The 18,958-nt window shown below is 40.7% G+C and overlaps 1 protein-coding gene across 8 annotated transcripts in view; it reads left to right on the forward strand.

Moving 5' to 3' along the window:
- The window catches only part of ARNT2 (aryl hydrocarbon receptor nuclear translocator 2), a 203,902-nt gene that overhangs the window by 108,275 nt on the left and 76,669 nt on the right, over positions 1–18,958 (forward strand). For all 8 annotated transcript variants that reach the window (XM_079909993.1, XM_079909992.1, XM_079909997.1 and 5 more), the window contains 3 exons: positions 2,786–2,888; positions 5,669–5,734; positions 6,077–6,162. In XM_079909993.1, the coding sequence (XP_079766119.1) occupies positions 2,786–2,888; positions 5,669–5,734; positions 6,077–6,162 (255 nt within the window). The remainder of the gene's footprint in view (positions 1–2,785; positions 2,889–5,668; positions 5,735–6,076; positions 6,163–18,958) is intronic.

Below are 18,958 nucleotides of genomic sequence, written 5' to 3' on the forward strand. Positions count from 1 at the left end.
GATTTTTTATTTGTTCCCACCCCACCCTGAGACACCGATGATGAAAGATACTTGATGATGTTTGAATACTGGAAGGAGCAGATGGTAGGGAGGGGAGATGTTAGAAATAACTGGGTTGGAGGGCTCTGGCTGATGGAACAAAGCCCATTGTGGGTGGGGAGGCCGCACTGAGATTCAGCATTTCTTCCTCTGAGATGAGAGCACAGCGGGTGATGGGTGCAGATGCGTGTGTGTTTTAACGTAGGGACAGGGAAACAAGGAGGTAACAATCCATTTATACTAGCATGTTACTTAATGCCAATTGTGTTGAAAAGTCCTCTTATGGATGGGTAAAAACAACTCAGTTCAACTAGCAAGCGTATACAGTCGAGCCTCCGTATCCATGCAGATTAGTTCCAGTACCCGCCACAGATACCAAAGTCCACGGATGCTCAGGTCTCTTATATAAAGCAGTGTAGTATTTGCATGTGGATCTTAGTTCCCCGACCAGGGATCAAACCCACATCTCCTGCATTGGAAGTGTGGGGTCCTAACCACTGGACTGCCAGGGAAGTCCCCCTCCTGTATACTTTAAATCATCTCTAGATTACTTGTAACACCTATATCTAATAACAATATAAATGCTATGTAAATAGTTAATTCAAGTTTCGCTTTTTGGAAATTTCTGGAATTTTTTCCCCCAATATTTCCCATCCATGGTTGGTTGAATCTGGGAATGCAGAACCCATGAAATACGGAGGGCTGATTGTACACTGAATCAGACACCATAAGTGGTGCTAGGACACAACATTTTAAACTTGATTCCTTTCTTCAAGGTACAGAGCTCAAGGTCAAGGAAAATGGACATGTCATTAAATCATTACGATACAATGTGGAAAGTGTTATAAATGTCTGTTTCTTCCACCAGACATGGTGGTAGACATGATCTTGCACATACGTGCATCCCCTGAGCCTCACAAGATGCCTGTCTCATGAAAAGCATTTGATAAATACTGAAGGAAGGAATGAAGGGGGAAGGGAGGGAGAGAGGGAGGAAGGGAGAAGAAGGAAGAAAAGGACATGAAGCTCTGCCTGAAGAACTTAGAAAAAATTTCCCAGAGGTTGTGACATGTGAACTGGTGCTGAAGGATGAGTAACAGTTCACCGGGATGACAGTTCATGTGGAACAGAGAGAGAATTTCTGGCAGAAAGGACCATATCTGCAAATGTGTGAGGGCACAAGGCACTTATAGATATGCCTGCCTGGTGAGTGCTTTGATGAGGCCACGGTCCAGAGCCGCTCTCTGTACTGCAGGGAAGCCTCTAACCACATATGGTTACTAAGCACCCGAAACGGGGCCAGTCGGAATTGAGATATGCTCTACATGTAAAATACACACCAATTTCAAAGACTTAGTATGAGAAAATGTGGAACATCCCATTAGTAATGTTTGCAGGGATTACATGTTGAGAGGATAATGTTTTGGATATATTATTAAAAGTAATTTTACCTGCTTCTTTTAACTTTTTAAAAATGCTCCTGCTAGAACATTTAAAATTACATAGATGGCTCTTAGTATGTTTCTCTTGGACAGGGTACCAGGAAGCGTAGGGGAAATGAGGTTGAGTGGCAGGCAGGGCTCAAATCATGGACTCTGGAAGGACCTCCTGTAAGCAATGCAGTTTTTAAAAAATTTTTATTTTATATTGGAGTTTAGTTGATTTACAATGTTGTGTTAGTTTCAGGTGTGCAGCGAAGTGATTCAGTTATACACATACATATATATATATATATATATTCTTTCTCAGATTCTTTTCCCGTATAGGTTATTACAAGAGTATTGAGTAGAGTCCCCTGTGCTATACACACTCCTATATATAAAATAGATAATCAACAGGGACCTACCATATAGCAATGCAGTTTTAAGCCAGGACGGGCACAGTCAGATGCGTGTTGTCTAGACAGCTGTCAGCTGTGTGAAAGGTGGACTGAGGAGAGAGAATGCTGGGGGTTGGAAGTGAGTGAGTCCCCCTCGAGGAATGATGAGCCAGACGAGATGGACCGACTGAGTGTGCGGGAGGCGAGGGAGAGGAAGGTAAGATGACGTCGAATTCTGGCTTTGATTGCCGTTGGATGGAGAAGCTTTTGCGCGTATCTGGGGAGAAGTGGGTGATGCTGCCTTCGAGGTATACAGTCAGCTGCTGGTGGTTTAGATCTTGGTGCTGGAGTTGTAGACGTAGGGTCATTAGGATAGAGGTGATCATGAAAACCTCGGAGTGGATAAAATCGCACAGGGGATGCATAGAACAAGAAGAGAAGATGGCTGAGGTTGGAGCCCCTGGGGGATGAAGGGGCAGACACGAGGAGAGTGGAGAGTGCTTGTCAGAAGCCAAGGAGAGGGGGGATTTTTGAGAATCATTGTGCCGTTGAGTAAAGTTCTGCCAAGCAGTCAGATGAGTCAAAGAGAGAACGCGTTTTGGATTTAGCAATAAGAAAGTTGTTGGTGACCTTGGTGAATGCCGTTCCCATGAAGCAGTGGGGGAGAAAGCCGAATTGGAGGGACTGGTGGTGATGGAATTGAACAATGCAGAGGCAGCAAGTGTGGACCACTCTTTGAAGAAAACAAGGCATTTGACTTGTGTGGATTTCATTGCTTAAAGAATGTTGGGATTTCCAAGAAACAAACGACTTGCGATTTGTGTTGCCCCCTGTGTTTTCATTTGCAGAGCTCTCCCTGCACCTGCACCCCCCACCCCAATCAAAGGCAGAGACTTATGCAAATGTCCTTTTCTCTCTCTCTCTCAGGCCGGATCTTGGACCTGAAGACTGGGACGGTCAAGAAGGAAGGGCAGCAGTCATCCATGAGGATGTGCATGGGCTCCCGGAGGTCCTTCATCTGCAGGATGAGGTCTGTTTGGGGGAACAGTGGGCTGGGCTCTGATGGGGTTGCTCCCTTCTCACCTCCGCTGAGAGTCCTGATGGGCTGTAAGATCACACCTTCACTCTGGTGATGTCATCTGACTGCAGAATGTAAGCCTTCTCCTTCTTGGTCTGTCTCACCTGTAAATGGAGAAGATGAGTCGACAGTTGGACATATAGTTCAGGAATTCACAGGAGAGTTTGGGGCTGAAGCCATAGAGTCAGGGATTGACGACAGTGAGGTGTATCTAAAGCCCCGAGACCGCATGAGATCACCTGGGAAATGAGTGTTGCTAGAGAAGAGCTCTGAGCTCAGGCCACCCCTGCACCAGGGAGGCGAGGAAGAACCGGCAGAGACTGAGAAGGAGCGGCTGGGCAGATGGCAGGGAACAAGAGAGGGAGAAGGAAGTTTCCAGGAGGAAGGCGTGGTCCACTGCCAGATGCTGCTGCTGATTCCCAGATACGAGGACTGAGGATCCATCACTGGACCCCAGAGGGAGAAGCAGCGGCAGCTGGAACTGCAGGCAGGTGAGCGAGGCGGGCGTCCTCCTCTCCTCCAGGAAAGAAGTCGGTCCCCGCTGGCCCGGGCACGTGCTCTCCCAGGCTCTTCTTGAGCACTTTTCCCGACAAGGCCACCCAAGTCCACACCAATCCTGATTCAGCTCCAGCGCCTCCTGCCCTCTCCGACCTCCTCCCCGCCCCTGCCAAGCTTCCCGATGCTCCGATCTCAGGGCCGGGCACAGTGGAGCCACTCACTACCGTCACCTTCCTCCAGTGGTTTGCTTCTGGGACGGGGACTTACCACTTGAGCATCTGTTGGGAACTATGAAGTTACAGACAATCGATGTTTAAAATAAGTCTATATTTTCACTAATTCAAAGTCACCTTTTGAAGCAACTCTACTTCTTTTTTTTTTTTTTTTTTTTTTTTTGCGGTACGCGGGCCTCTCACTGTTGTGGCTTCGCCCATTGCGGAGCACAGGCTCCAGACGCGCAGGCTCAGCGGCCATGGCTCACGGGCCCAGCCGCTCCGTGGCATGTGGGACCCTCCCGGACCGGGGCACGAACCCGTGTCCCCTGCATCGGCAGGCGGACTCTCAACCACTGCGCCACGAGGGAAGCCCAAAAGCAACTCTACTTCTTAAACAAAAACTGTTAATCTACGGGCTAGGCCATCTCAGATCACAGGTTGCCTGTGTTGAGGGGAGACCTGCCTCTCTAACCTCTAGCTGAGTCCTGAGAACCGGCAGAGGACTTGAGTATGGCTGTCCTTTCCTCCCCGTCGGCTCCTCTCCAGGCTGAGCATTTGGAATGCTTCCAGAAGACACGGATGGAATCCCCTTCACCGCCTGCCTCAGGTCATAAGGCGGTGTTGGAGTGACAATACACGAGCATCTCCTTGTGATTTAGCACTGAGTCTGCGCAGACTGCCTTCCCTCTGTTCAGCCTACAGGGGCAAGCTGGGGGGCTCGACTCACATGCGTTAGTGTCCACCCAGGGACAGAATGCCATCAGTTAATGTAGTCCGACACAGCAAGGGCTTTCCACAGTGCTTTGGCCCATCCTAGCTTGATGGACATTCAGTCTAGCACCAGCAATGTGAATTCTTAATTGCACCATCTAAGCAGTTGCCTTGTGAATGAATGTATTGGAAGCATCAAGTTCACCATTCCTGAGTAGCCTCCAGTGCCATTAGCACTGCCCTGTCGACCAGATTCAGGCGGTCCGCTTCCTGCCCTGGTGCCTCTCAAGACATGCTCTAGGTAGCTCTTCCCAGTGCCAGACCCACACTACTTGGATTTACCTGTAAGGTGTGCAGCACTGCCATCTGCTGAGAGCATGGCCTTCGCCTCCAAATAAAGCAGCTTAGTTTCAGGAAGACACTGGGCATCCCCAGGCAGCAATGTCTTAGATTGACCTGCTGTGAAAATACGCTCGTGCTGGCAGCCATCCCAGGTCTCAGAGTGTATAACTGGACTCTTATCTTTGTTGTATTGAATACTGAGGCATCCAGGGCATTACCTGCTATGTAGCTGGGAAGTGGAAGCGCATGTAAAGAGTGGACGTCCTGAGAGCACAGGTCAGAGGTTGGCCACAGTGCAGGCTTTGGACATGCAGAGCCTGGATGCTGAGAGAGTTATGGAGAAGGCAGAAAAGGTGCTACCAGAGTGGGCAGTGGGACGCCTCACGTCCCCTGCCTCCCAGAGAAGGACCCCAGAAAGCCCTGATTCCAGACTCATCCCTCCCTGTCCCCACTCTGACCTTTGCCATCCGCAGGCCTGCAGCTGTCTGCTTATTCCTAGTGCCAGAACATTGCAGGGGAGGAGGCAGTTTCCACGCTGTGAAGCTAAAGGCTGAGAAGATGCTTCTGTTCATCAATTGGCAACATCTGTTTTGAGTCGATGCCTCTGCTCGGGCCTGAAGAGACACTGTTGCTGTCATCACCCTCTTCCCTTGTTTCCTGAAAGCCACCAAGTTACACTGAAATGATCTGCAGGACGGAGCATGGCCAGGATCCTCCTAGTGTCTTTCTGGATGTCTGCGGCTCCTGGGCTGGGCCCTGAGGCAATTTCCATGTGCAGTGCAGAATGGCTCTTGCCTTCAGTGACAATCAAAATTCACAGGCATGCAACCCTGCTTCTGCACTTTGGAAAGAACTTGGCTACAGGGTGCTCGCATTAGATAAGGCCCGTATACTTGCCTGCAGCACTATGTGCTTTATAAACTTGCCTAGGTCTTCACTCACTCTAATATATTTATCAAATCTTAGGTGTGGAAATGCTCCTTTGGACCACCTTCCTCTAAACAGAATAACCACCATGAGGAAAAGGTTCAGGTCAGTAAGCCTTTCTGATGTATGTTTTGGGGCTGTGCTGGTAGATAGCTTAAATGCACTAAGCTAAGGAGTAGCCGGACTTGAAGACGGGGCTTAGCCTTGGAGAGCACCAAGAGACCCGCACATCAGGGTTGCAGTGGTTGAGATGAGAAAGGGAGTTGGGTGGATTTATTTTGCATATTCAGACCATGTAGGAGGAGGGAAAACAGGATGGTGGGAAGTCAAGTTTGAAAACCACAAGGCCAACAGGAGAACCCAGTAACCTAGATACCAAAAGAGTCATGGACATCCTTGCCTCACCCCCAGATGTCGAAAACAACCTCACAGAAGTTCTTTCTCTAGGAATGGCCTTGGCCCTGTGAAAGAAGGAGAAGCCCAGTATGCTGTGGTCCACTGCACAGGCTACATCAAGGCTTGGCCTCCAGCAGGTAAGCAGAACCTGCATATTCATTCCCAGGGGATCTCATGTTATTTCACCTCACCATGGTATCCTGTTAGAAATGCATTCTTTTTTCATTTTTTTTAACATCTTTATTGGAGTATAATGGCTTTACAGTGTTGTGTTAGTTTCTGCTGTATAACAAAGTGAATCAGCTATATGCATACATATATTCCCACATCCCCTCCCTCTTGCATCTCCCTCCCACCCTCCTTATCCCGCCCCTCTACGTGGTCACAAAGGACCAAGCTGATCTCCCTGTGCCACGCGGCTGCTTCCCACTAGCTATCTATTTTACATTTGGTAGTGTATATATGTCAATGTTACTCTTTCACTTTGTCCCAGCTTACCCTTCCCCCACCCCGTGTCCTCAAATCCATTCTCTACGTCTGTGTCTTTATTCCCGTCCTGCCCCTAGGTTCATCAGAACCATTTTTTTTTTTAGATTCCATATATGTGTGTTAGCATATGGTATTTGTTTTTCTCTTTCTGATTTACTTCACTCTGTATGACAGACTCTAGGTCCATCCACCTAACTACAAATAACTCAATTTTAACAATCTTCTTTATCCATTCATCTGTTGATGGACACTTAGGTTGCTTCCATGTCCTGGCTATTGTAAATAGTGCTGCAATGAACAATGTGGTACCTGACTCTTTTGGGGTTTTTTTTTTAAATGTTTATTTATTTATTTCTTTGTTTTCTTATTAGTCATCCATTTTATACACATCAGTGTATATATGTCAATCCCAATCTCCCAATTCATCACACCACCACCACCACCCCCTGCCACTTTCCCCGCTTGGTGTCCATACGTTTTTTCTCTACTTCTGTGTCTCAATTTCTGCTCTGCAAACCAGTTCATCAGTTCCATTTTCTAGGTTTCACATATATGCATTAATATACCATATTTCTTTTTCTCTTTCTGACTTACTTCACTCTGTATGACAGTCTCTAGATGCATCCACGTCTCTACAAATGACCCAATTTTGTTTCTTTTTATGGCTGAGTAATATTCCATTGTATATATGTACCACATCTTCTTTATCCATTCATCTGTCAATGGGCATTTAGGTTGTTTCCATGATCTGGCGATTGTAAATAGTGCTGCAATGAACATTGGGGTGCATGTGTGGTTTTGAATTCTAGTTTTCTCTGGGTATATGCCCAGTAGTGGGATTGCTGGGTCATATGGTAATTCTATTTTTAGTTCTTTAAGGAACCTCCATACTGTTCTCCATAGTGGCTGTATCAATTTACATTCCCACCAACAGTGCAAGAGGGTTCCCTTTTCTCCACACCCTCTCCAGCATTTATTGTTTGTAGATTTTTTGATGATGCTCATTCTGACCAGTGTGAGGTGATACCCCATTGTAGTTTTGATTTGCATTTCTCTAATGATTAGTAATGTTGAGCATCTTTTCATGTGTTTGTTGGCAATCTGTATACCTTCTTTGGAGAAATGTCTATTTAGATCTTCGGCCCATTTTTGGATTGGGCTGTTTGTTTTTTTGATACTGAGTTGCATAAGCTGCTTGTATATTTTGGAGATTAATCCTTTGTCAGTTGCTTCGTTTGCAAATATTTTCTACCATTCTGAGGGTTGTCTTTTCATCTTTTTATGGTTTCCTTTGCTGTGCAAAAGCTTTTAAGTTTCATTAAGCCCCATTTGTTTATTTTTGTTTTTATTTCCATTTCTCTAGGAGATGACTCAAAAAGGATCTTGCTGTGATGTATGTCATAGAGTGTTCTGCCTTTGTTTTCCTCTAAGAGTTTGACAGTGTCTGGCCTTACATTTAGGTCTTTAATCCATTTTGAGTTTATTTTTGTGTATGGTGTTAGGAAATGTTCTAATTTCATTCTTTTACATGTAGCTATCCAGTTTTCCCAGCACCATTTATTGAAGAGGCTGTCTTTTCTCCATTGTATACTCTTGCCTCCTTTATCAAAGATAAGGTGACCATATGTGTGTGGGTTTATTTATGGACTTTCTATCCTGTTCCATTGATCTATATTTCTGTTTTTTTGCCAGTACCATACTGTCTTTATTACTGTAGCTTTGTAGTATAGTCTGAAGTCAGGGGGCCTGATTCCTCCAGCTCCGTTTTTCTTTCTCAAGATTGTTTTGGCTATTCAGGGTCTTTTGTATTTCCATACACATTGTGCAATTTTTTGTTCTAGTTCTGTGAAAAATGCCAATGGTAGTTTGATAGGGATTGCATTGAATCTGTAGATTGCTTTGGATAGTAGAGTCATTTTCACAATGTTGATTCTTCCAATCCAAGAACATAGTATATCTCTCCATCTGCTTGTATCATCTTTAATTTCTTTCATCAGTGTCTTATAGTTTAATGCATACAGGTCTTTTGTCTCCTTAGGTAGGTTTATTCCTAAGTATTTTATTCTTTTTGTTGCAGTGGTAAATTGGAGTGTTTCCTTAATTTCTCTTTCAGAGTTTTCATCATTAGTGTATAGGAATGCAAGAGATTTCTGTGTATTAATTCTGTATCCTGCTACTCTACCAAATTCATTGATTAGCTCTAGTAGTTTTTTGGTAGCATCTTTAGGATACTCTATGTATAGTATTGTGTCATCTGCAAACAGTGACAGTTTTACTTCTTTTCCAATTTGGATTCCTTTTATTTCTTTTTCTTCTCTGATTGCTGTGGCTAAAACTTCCAAAACTATGTTGAATAATAGTGGTGAGAGTGGGCAACCTTGTCTTGTTCCTGATCTTAGTCAGTTTTTCACCATTGAGAACGATGTTGGCTGTGAGTTTGTCATATATGGCCTTTATTATGTTGAGGTAGGTTCCCTCCATGCCTACTTTCTGGAGAGTTTTTAATCGTAAATGGGTGTTGAATTTGTCAAAAACTTTTTCTGCATCTATAGAGATTATCATATGGTTTTTATCCTTCAATTTGTTAATATGGTGTATCACATTGATTGATTTGCATATATTGAAGAATCCTTGCATTCCTGGGATAAACCCCACTTGATCATGGTGTATGATCCTTTTAATGTGCTGTTGGATTCTGTTTGCTAGTATTTTGCTGAAGATTTTTGCATTTATTTTCATCAGAGATATTGGCCTGTAGTTTTCTTTTTTTGTGACATCTTTGCCTGGTTTTGGTATCAGGGTGATGGTGGCCTTGTAGAATGAGTTTGGGAGTGTTGCTCCCTCTGCTATGTTTTGGAGGAGTTTGAGAAGGATAGATGTTAGCTCTTCTCTAAATGTTTGATAGAATTCACCACTGAAGCTATCTGGCCCTGGGCTTTTGTTTGTTGGAAGATTTTTAATCACAGTTTTAATTTCAGTGCTTGTGGTTGGTCTGTTTATATTTTCTCTTTCTTCCTGGTTCAGTCTCGGAAGGTTGTGCTTTTCTAAGAATTTGTCCATTTCTTCCAGGTTGTCCGTTTTATTGGCATATAGTTGCTTGTAGTAATCTCTCATGATCCTTTGTATTGCTGCAGTGTCAGTTGTTACTTCTCCTTTTTCATTTCTAATTCTGTTGATTTGAGTCTTCTCCCTTTTTGTCTTGATGAATCTGGCTAATGGTTTATCAATTTTGTTTATCTTCTCAAAGAACCAGCTTTTAGTTTTATTGATCTTTGCTATTGTTTCTTTCATTCCTTTTTTATTTATTTCTGATCTGATTTTTATGATTTCTTAACTTCTGCTAACTTTGGGGTTTTTTTGTTCTTCTTTCTCTAATTGTTTTAGGTGTAAGTTTAGGTTGTTTATTTGAGATTTTTCTTGTTTCTTGAAGTAGGATTGTATTGCTATAAACTTCCCTCTTAGAACTGCTTTTGCTGCATCCCATAGGTTTTGGGTCGTCATGTTTTTGTTGTCATTTGTTTCTAGGTATTTTTTGATTTCCTCTTTGATTTCTTCAGTGATCTCTTGGTTATTTAGTAGGGTATTGTTTAACCTCCATGTGTTTGTTTTTTTTACAGTTTTTTTCCTGTAATTGATATCTAGTCTCATAGTGTTGTGGTTGGAAAAGATACTTGATACGATTTCAGTTTTCTTAAATTTACCAAGGCTTGATTTGTGACCCAAGATATGGTCTATCCTGGAGAATGTTCCATGAGCACTTGAGAAGAAAGTGTATTCTGTTGTTTTTGGATGGAATGTCCCATAAATATCAATTAAGTCCATCTTTTTAATGTATCATTTAAAGCTTGTGTTTCCTTATTTATTTTCATTTTGGATGATCTGTCCATTGCTGAAAGTGGGGTGTTAAAGTCCCCTACTATGAATGTGTTACTGTCGATTTCCCCTTTTATGGCTGTTAGCATTTGCCTTATGTATTGAGGTGCTCCTACGTTGGGTGCGTAAATATTTACAATTGTTATATCTTCTGGTTGGATTGATCCCTTGACCATTATGTAGTATCCTTCTTTGTCTCTTGTAATAGTCTATTTTAAAGGCTATTTTGTCTGATATGAGAATTGCTACTCCAGCTTTCTTTTGATTTCCATTTGCATGGAATATCTTTTTCCATTCCCTCACTTTCAGTCTGTATGTATCCCTAGGTCTGAAGTGGGTCTCTTGTAGACAGCATATGTATGGGTCTTGTTTTCATATCCATTCAGCCAGTCTGTATCTTTTGGTTGGATCATTTCATCCAATTACATTTAAGGTAATTATCGATATGTATGTTCCTATTACCATTTTCTTGATTGTTTTGGGTTTGTTATTATAGGTCTTTTCCTTCTCTTGTGTTTTCTGCCTAGAAAAGTTCCTTTAGCATTTGTTGGTGGTGCTGAATTCTCTTAGCTTTTGCTTATCTGTAAAGGTTTTAATTTCTCCGTCGAATCTGAATGAGATCCTTGCTGGGTAGAGTAATCCTGGTTGTAGGTTTTTCCCTTTCATCATTTTAAATATGTCCTGCCATTCTCTTCTGGCTTGCAGAGTTTCTGCTGAAAGATCACCTGTTAACCTTATGGGGATTCCCTTGTATGTTATTTGTTGCTTTTCCCTTGCTTCTTTCAATATTTTTTCTTTGTATTTAATTTTTGATAGTTTGATTAATATATGTCTCAGCATGTTTCTCTTTGGATTTATCCTGTATGGTACTCTCTGTGCTTCCTGGACTTGATTTACTGTTTCCTCTCCCATGTTAGGGAAGTTTTCAACTACAATCTCTTCAAATATTTTCTCAGACCTTTTCTTTTTCTCTTCTTCTGAGAACCTTATAATTTGAATGTTGGTGCATTTAATGTTGTCCCAGAGGTCTCTGAGACTGTCCTCAATTCTTTTCATTCTTTTTTCTTTATTCTGCTCCCTAGCAGTTATTTCCACCATTTTATCTTCCAGCTCACTTCTCCATTCTTCTGCCTGTTATTCTGTTATTGATTCCTTCTAGAGTATTTTTAATTTCAGTAATTGTGTTGTTCATCACTGTTTGCGCTTTAGTTCGTCTAGATCCTTGTTAAATGTTTCTTATATTTTCTCCATTCTGTTTCCGAGATTTTGGATCATCTTTACTAACATTACTCTGAATTATTTTTCAGGTAGTTTGCCTATTTCATCTTCATTTATTTGGTCTTGTAGGTTTTTACCTTGCTCCTTTGTCTGTAACGAATGTTTTTGTCATTTCATTTTTTTTTTTAATGGGTGGTTCTGTATTCCTGTCTTACTTGTTTTTTGGCCTGAAATGTCCAGCACTCAAGTTTGCAGTCAGTTGGATAGAGCTGGGTCTTGGTGCTGAGATGAGGACCTCCAGGAGGCCTCACTCCGATTGATATTCCCTGGGTCTGAGGTTCTCTGTTAGTCCAGTGGTTTGGACGCAGAGCTCCCACCACAGGAGCTCGGGCCCAACCTCCAGCCTGGGAACCAAGATCCCGCAAGCCAGTCGCTGGGGTTCCCTCCATCCCCTTAGGTGTCCGTGGTCCCCCATTGGTACCTGGTAGGTGCCCTAGTTGTGAGGAGATGCGAATTACGCGTCCTCCTAGTATGCCATCTTGACTTCACCAGAAATGCATTCTTAAAGAAAGAGACAGGAAGATAGTCTTATTTTCCTTTGTAGTTAGAACATAGTGATCTTTGTAACTGAAAAAAAAAAGTCCTGCTACTTGAAACAAAGGTTTCTAAAAAGAGCAATCCTGCAAAGGTGGTGGGAGCCTCACAAATCCTTTCTATGATCTGTCACCCAGAGCACTCTGTAAAGTCAGAGTGACATTTGAAACGATAATTGTATTCAAGTCGTTAGAGAAATGCAAATCAAAACCACAATGAAATACCTATTACGCTCACTAGGATGGTTCAAATAGACAGACAATAACACGTGTTGGTAAGGATTTGGAGCAACTAGAACCCTCACACTTTGCAGTGGGGATGTAAAATGGTGCAGCTGCTTTGGAAAACAGTCTGGCAGTTCCTCAAAAGGTTAAACACAGAGTTGCCATATGACTCAGCGATTTCACTCCTAGGTGTATGTGTGTATATATATATATATATATATATATATATATATATATATATATATATATATATATATGTTCAAGAGAATTGAAAGCATACGTTCGCAAAGAAAATTGTACCTGAATGTTCATCGCAGTATTATTCATAGTGACCAAAATGTGGAAACAAATCACATGTGTACATCAGTGGGTAAATAAAAAGTGGTATATCCATATGATGAAATAGTATTCAGCAATAAAAAGCAATGCAGTAGTGATTCATGCTATAATATGGGCAAACCTTGAAAACATCATGCCGAGTGAAAGAAGTTAGACGCAAAAGGCCACTCATGATTCCACTTATGTGAAATATCTGGAATAGGCAAATCCATTGAAACAAAAAGTAGATTTATGGTTTCTGGGTTTCTCCAGGTGGAGAAAAATTGGGAGTGACTGCAAATAGATATAGTGTTTCTTTTCAAGGTGACAAAAATGTTCTAAATTTAGATAGTAGCAATAGCTGCGCAACTCTGCAAATCTAAAAACCACTGAATTGTATACTTTAAGATGGCACATCTTACGGTATGTGAATTATATCTCAATAAATCTGTTGCTAAAAGAATATATACAACGTTAAACCATTTGTGGACACTTTATGGCCCCCAGAGTAGTCTGGCTCAGTGAATGTTCCATGTCAGCTTGAGTACAACGTGTATTTCGCTATTGTTAAATGGAGTATTCTTTAAATGTCAATTAGATCAGGTTGATTGATAGTGCTGTTGAGGACAGCTATATCCTTATGGATTAGTCACCTGCTTGATAGATCAATTACTGGAAGAAGGGTGTTTAAGTCTCCAACTATAATAGTGGCTCGGCCTATTTCTCCTTGCAGTTTCCTGTTTTTGCCTCACATATCTTGACGTTTTGTTGTTTGGCTCGTACGGGTTATGGGTTTTTATGTCTTCTTAAAGAAATGACCCCTTTGTCATGTAGTGCCCTTCTTTATCCCTGATAATTTTCCTTGCTCTGAATTCTGCTCTGTCTGAAATTAACATAGCTACTCTAGCTTTCTTTGGATTAGTGTTAACATGGTATATCTTTCTTATCCTTTAACTTTTGAACTTTGTCTTTATATTTAAAGCGAGTTTCTTACAGACAACCTATAGTTGGGTCTAGTGTTTTTAATCCATTCTAACAATCTTTTATTTGGTGTATTTAAACCATTCACATTTAATGTGGTTATTGATATAGTTTGATTCATACCTAACATGTTTTTTTAAATTTAGCTCAATGTTTACTTTTTTTATTTTTTTATTTTTTATTGGAGTATAATTGCTTTACAATGTTGTGTTAGTTTCTGCTGTACAATGAAGTGAATCAGCTATATGTATACCTATATCCCCTCCCTCTTGGACCTCCCTCCCACCCGCCCCCCAATCCACCCATCTAGGTTGTCACAGAGCACTGAGCTGAGAGTGAAGTAAGCCAGAAAGAGACAAACAAATATCGGATATTAATGCATATATGTGGAATCTAGAAAAATACCTAGCATGTTTTTGATTCATTGTATTTGTTCTTTGTTTCTTCTTTTTCTCCCTGCTCTTTCACCTTCCCTAGTTTTCATTGAGCATTTTATTTATTTATTTTTCAGTCCAGCTGGTGTTGACTTTATATCTGATTCAAACATTTTATGATCAAACTGTCTAATTCTAAAACATGCCAGTTCAATACCTCATTTGCATGCTGTGAGCTCCTTTTTTTAGGGCTTTTTTTTCTTTTCTTTTAAAGAGGCAGCCTTTATTTTAAGGATTTTTACATTGAAGAATTCAAAAACTGGTAGGTTTTTGGAACTTATTGATCTGTATTTAAAAGGAACTGTTGACAAAGATTCACCAGAAATAATCTAAACAAGCAGGAAAGTACAGTTACTACTACTGAAACCTACTAAAATAATTCCAGGACATACGGTTTATCCGACATCATTGAGCATTTTATATGATTTCATTTTCTCTTCTCTCTTGGCATATCAATTATATTTCTTTAAAATTATCTTTATTGTTTGCCCCAAGTTTGAAATATACATTTACAACTAATATAAATCCACTTTTAAATAATATCATACCACTTCATGGGCAGTGCAAGTACCTTATAGCTAAGTGTCCTTCCTTCCTCCTTCCCATGTCTTCATGTTGCCTGCATTCACTTCACTTATCCATAGGCTGTCATTGCCCAATACAGTTGACCCTTGAACAACGTGGATTTGAACTGCGTGGATCCACTTATAAGTGGATTTTTTTCAGCAAATACATATATGTACTGTAAATGTATTTTCTTTTTCCTTATGACTCCTGGTAACATTTTCTTTTCTCTAGCTTACTTTATTGTAAAGATACAATATATAATACATATATCATACAAAATATGTTAATTGACTGTTTATGTTATCAGTAAGGCTCCCGTCAACAGTAGGCTATTAGTAGTTAAGTTCTGGGGAAGCCAAAAGTTATACATGGATTTTCAACTAGGTGGGGTGTCAGCATCCCTAGCCCCCATGTTGTTCAAGGGTCAACTGTACACTGTTACTGTTATTATTTTGAACAAACAAGTCTATTAGCTCAATTGAGAATAATAAAAATAAAATATTTTATTTTACCTTAATTTATTCCTTCTCTGATGCTCTTCCTTTCTTTGTGTAGATCTGAGTTTCTGAACTATATCATTTCCTTCTTCATGAAGAACTTCTTTTAACATTTCTTGCAGGACAGTTCTGCTGGTGATGAATTCTCACCATTTTTGTTTTTCATAGAAAGTCATTATTTCTCCTTCACACTTGAAGGATAATTTCACTGGATATAGAATTTTAGGTTGGTGGTTATTTTCTTTCCACACTTTAAATATTCACTTCATTTTCTTCCTGTTTGCATGGTTTCTGATGAGAAGTCCACATAATTCTTATCCTTGTTTTTCTATATGTAGTGTGGGACTTTTTTTCTGGCTTCTTTCAAGATTTTTCTCTTTGTTTTTGGTTTTCTGCAGTTTGAATATGATAGTGTAGTTTGCTTAGTCTTTTTTGTGGTTTTTTTTTTCATTATTTGTACTGGTTGGTATTTTCTGAGCTTCTTGGGCCTGTGGTTTGGGGTCTGTCATTAATTTTGGAAAATTCTTAGACATTATATCTTCAAATATTTCCTTTGTTCCATTCTCTTTCTTCTCCTTTTGGTATTCTAATTACATGTATATGTTTTGAAATTGGACTACAGTTTAGGGGTATTCTGTTCTGGGTTTTTTTATTCTTTTTTCTCTTTACATTTCAGTTTTGGAAATTTCAATTGACACATCTTCAAGCTCACTGATTGTCTCCTTGGCTATGTCCAGTCTACTGATGAGTCTTTCAAAGGCATTCATTTCTGTTACAGTGGTTTTTTTTTTTTTCCTAGCATTTCCCTTCGATTCTTTCTTAGAGTTTCCATCTCTCTGCTTACATGACCCAACTGTTCTTGATGTTGTCTACATCTTCCATTAACACTTTGAATATATTAATCATAGTTATTTTAAATTCTCAGGCTAGTAATTTCAAAATCCATGTTGTATCTGAGTCTGGTTCTGGTGTTTAGTTGTCTCTTCAGGCTGTGAGGTTTTTTTTTTTTGCTTTTTAGCATACCTTGTAAATCTTTGTTGATATCCAGACATGATGCATTAGGTAATAGGAACTGAGGTAATTAGGCCTTTAGTGTGAGGTTTTATGTTAATCTTGTGATGAGTTGGCAGTGTTTAATGTTTGAGACATATGTATATAAATATCTACAGATATATAGATATATCAGTTTTATTTATATTTATGTCTTATTTGTATATGTTTTTCTACTTAGACCATAATGCACAACATTGTCAAGCCGTTGTTTGCCTAAAGGCTGGACTCGAGGACAGGGACTCAGAAGGCGCCAGTCCCTTTACAAGTGTCCAGAGCCTGGACCTCAGCTTTGTAGATCCACTGTCAAGACAGTGCTGTCAAACTGATCAGATGCATGTTCTCAGCAAGAGTTCTCCGAAGCTGACATGTTAGTCAGGTGCGATTCTGTGATGCCCTGGGGTTTCCTCGCCACTGGCATGGATGCCCATGTCCATTGTCCAGGGCATCTATGAGGTTTGGCAGTACTTGAGACAACAGATTTGTACTGGAAGGTTGTCCAATGAGAAGCAAATAAGAACAAAGGGATGTGGGCAGCCTGGAGAGAGATTTCCAGCAGGGACTCAGTTCACCGAGCACAGGAGATGGCCTCATATGTGCAATCTGCTGAGCAAGGCTCTCGGGCACCAGACATAGCCCATCCCTCAGGGAGCGTGAAGATGTGTTAGTGGGGGACCAGCACGTGCACAGGTGACTCCAGGAGAGAGTGGGCAGGTAGTCAGCCCTGGGACAGAGGAAAGGTCCCTAACTGTCCCGGGGTCAGGAGAGGCTTCCTGGGCTCCTGAGACCCATTACATAGACGCCCCAGTCCTGCCAAATGCAGCGTCTCGGGACAAGCGGGCCATCTCCTTCTTGATGCTTTCCTCATTTGAACTCATCATTCTCATCATACCAGGCAATTCCTCTTCCTTTTTCTGGCGTCAAAGTGCTTTTTTCTACCACTTCATTTGAGCGCCAGGCCTACACATCACAGGAAATGCCACCATCGTGGTCAAACTAACCCACAGTATCCTTGTGGATGAGCAGGAGAAAGGAGGCTGATGCCCAAGGTGTAGGCAGGTGACTGCATCCGGAGAGTCTAGCAGGAGGATTTGGGGCATGCTTTTCTGGAGTCGCGTGGAGTTCTGTACCCGAGGGTGCTGGAGGGTACAGGGTCACAGGGGCAGGAGGATTTGTTATGCATTTTCTCCAACGACCGCCCTTGAAACTTTGCCACAGGAAAAACGGTTGAAGGAACCAGAAGTGTTTATCTTGGAGAAAGTGAGACATGACTTTTGTCTTCAAGTATTTAAGGGGCTGTCATATGAAGGAGGAATTAAACTTACTTAGGATAGTTCCAGAAAGCACAAGGCAGATTTTAACTTAATAGGGAGATATGAGCAAAAGCTATGAACAGGGTGTTAAATACATATACAAATATGAACACATACACACACTAAGCATCTGGAAAAAATTCAGCCTTCTGTTAATCAGAACCGCAAGTTAAAATAATTTTATACCATCTCCTCTTACCTATCAAATAGCAAAAAATAAAAAAGACAAAACACACAGTATTGGTAAGGGTTAGAAAAATGGACACTTTTATGTTCTGCTGATGGGAATATAAATCAGTACAAACCTTCTGTAGAATAACTTGCGAGTATACATTAAATGCCTTAAAATGCGTATTCCTTAATATACAGGAATTGTACTTCTAAGAAGTTATTTTAGGGAATTGATCAGAGATGTGTGTGTGTTGTATAGTTAAACATTATTTATAATTGTGAAAACCTTGAATTATTCTAAATTTCAAATTCTAAAATTCTAAATATCTAAATTTAAATAATAAAGAATTGGCTGAAAATAGCATGAAACATCTACATGATAGGCTACTGGACAACCATTAAACAGGCATGCTTTCAAAAGATATTTAAGAATGAAGCAAAGTGCTAAGAAGTGTTACAAAGAAAGACAGGTCATGCAACATAAACGTCATGGTCCCAATTTTATTTTTAAATTATAAATGAATAGTGCATCTATGCATTGAAAAATTGTACATAGAATATTAATCATTGTTATTTCTGTGTAGTAGATTATTGGTTACTTTTTCTTCTCTATTCAGTCTTACGTTTTCCAAAATTTTACCTGACTTTCATAATCAGAGAAAATGACATTTTTAGGAAATCAAGCTGAATTTTCTAAACAGCATTTCAGACAATTGGATTGAGTGGTTTGCACTGAATTCAGAAATTGTGTCATTTTGTTTGTTTTTTGGTTTGGTTTTGTTGTTGTATTTAGTTGTTGTGTTTCTATAAAGATAGAGGTTCTAGAAAGTAAAGTTGTATCCACACGTGATGATTATATCATGCCTCCAGGGTCCTGAGCTGACGTACCTTGTTCCATGGCTGTTAATACTCTGTTTGTTGATTGAGAACTCCATTCTTTACACATATAACCCACTATCTTGCACTTACATTTAGATCTCTTAAGACCAAGTGCATGCTTCATTTTCTCAAGTAGTGCTTAGCACATAGAATGTATTTCACACAGACTGGATGGATGGATGGATGGATGGATGAAAGGAAGGAAGGAAAGAGTCTTGCCTAGACAAAAGAAATAGTTGACTTAAGGGAATGGGTATTTGAAAGAATTTCTTGCCAGAATTTTCAAAGATATTTATAGAATCCACTTTGCCAGAAATCTTTTGAG

Source organism: Stenella coeruleoalba (genome assembly GCF_951394435.1).
Source record: "Stenella coeruleoalba genome assembly, chromosome: 2".
Taxonomy (NCBI): Eukaryota; Metazoa; Chordata; class Mammalia; order Artiodactyla; family Delphinidae; genus Stenella; species Stenella coeruleoalba.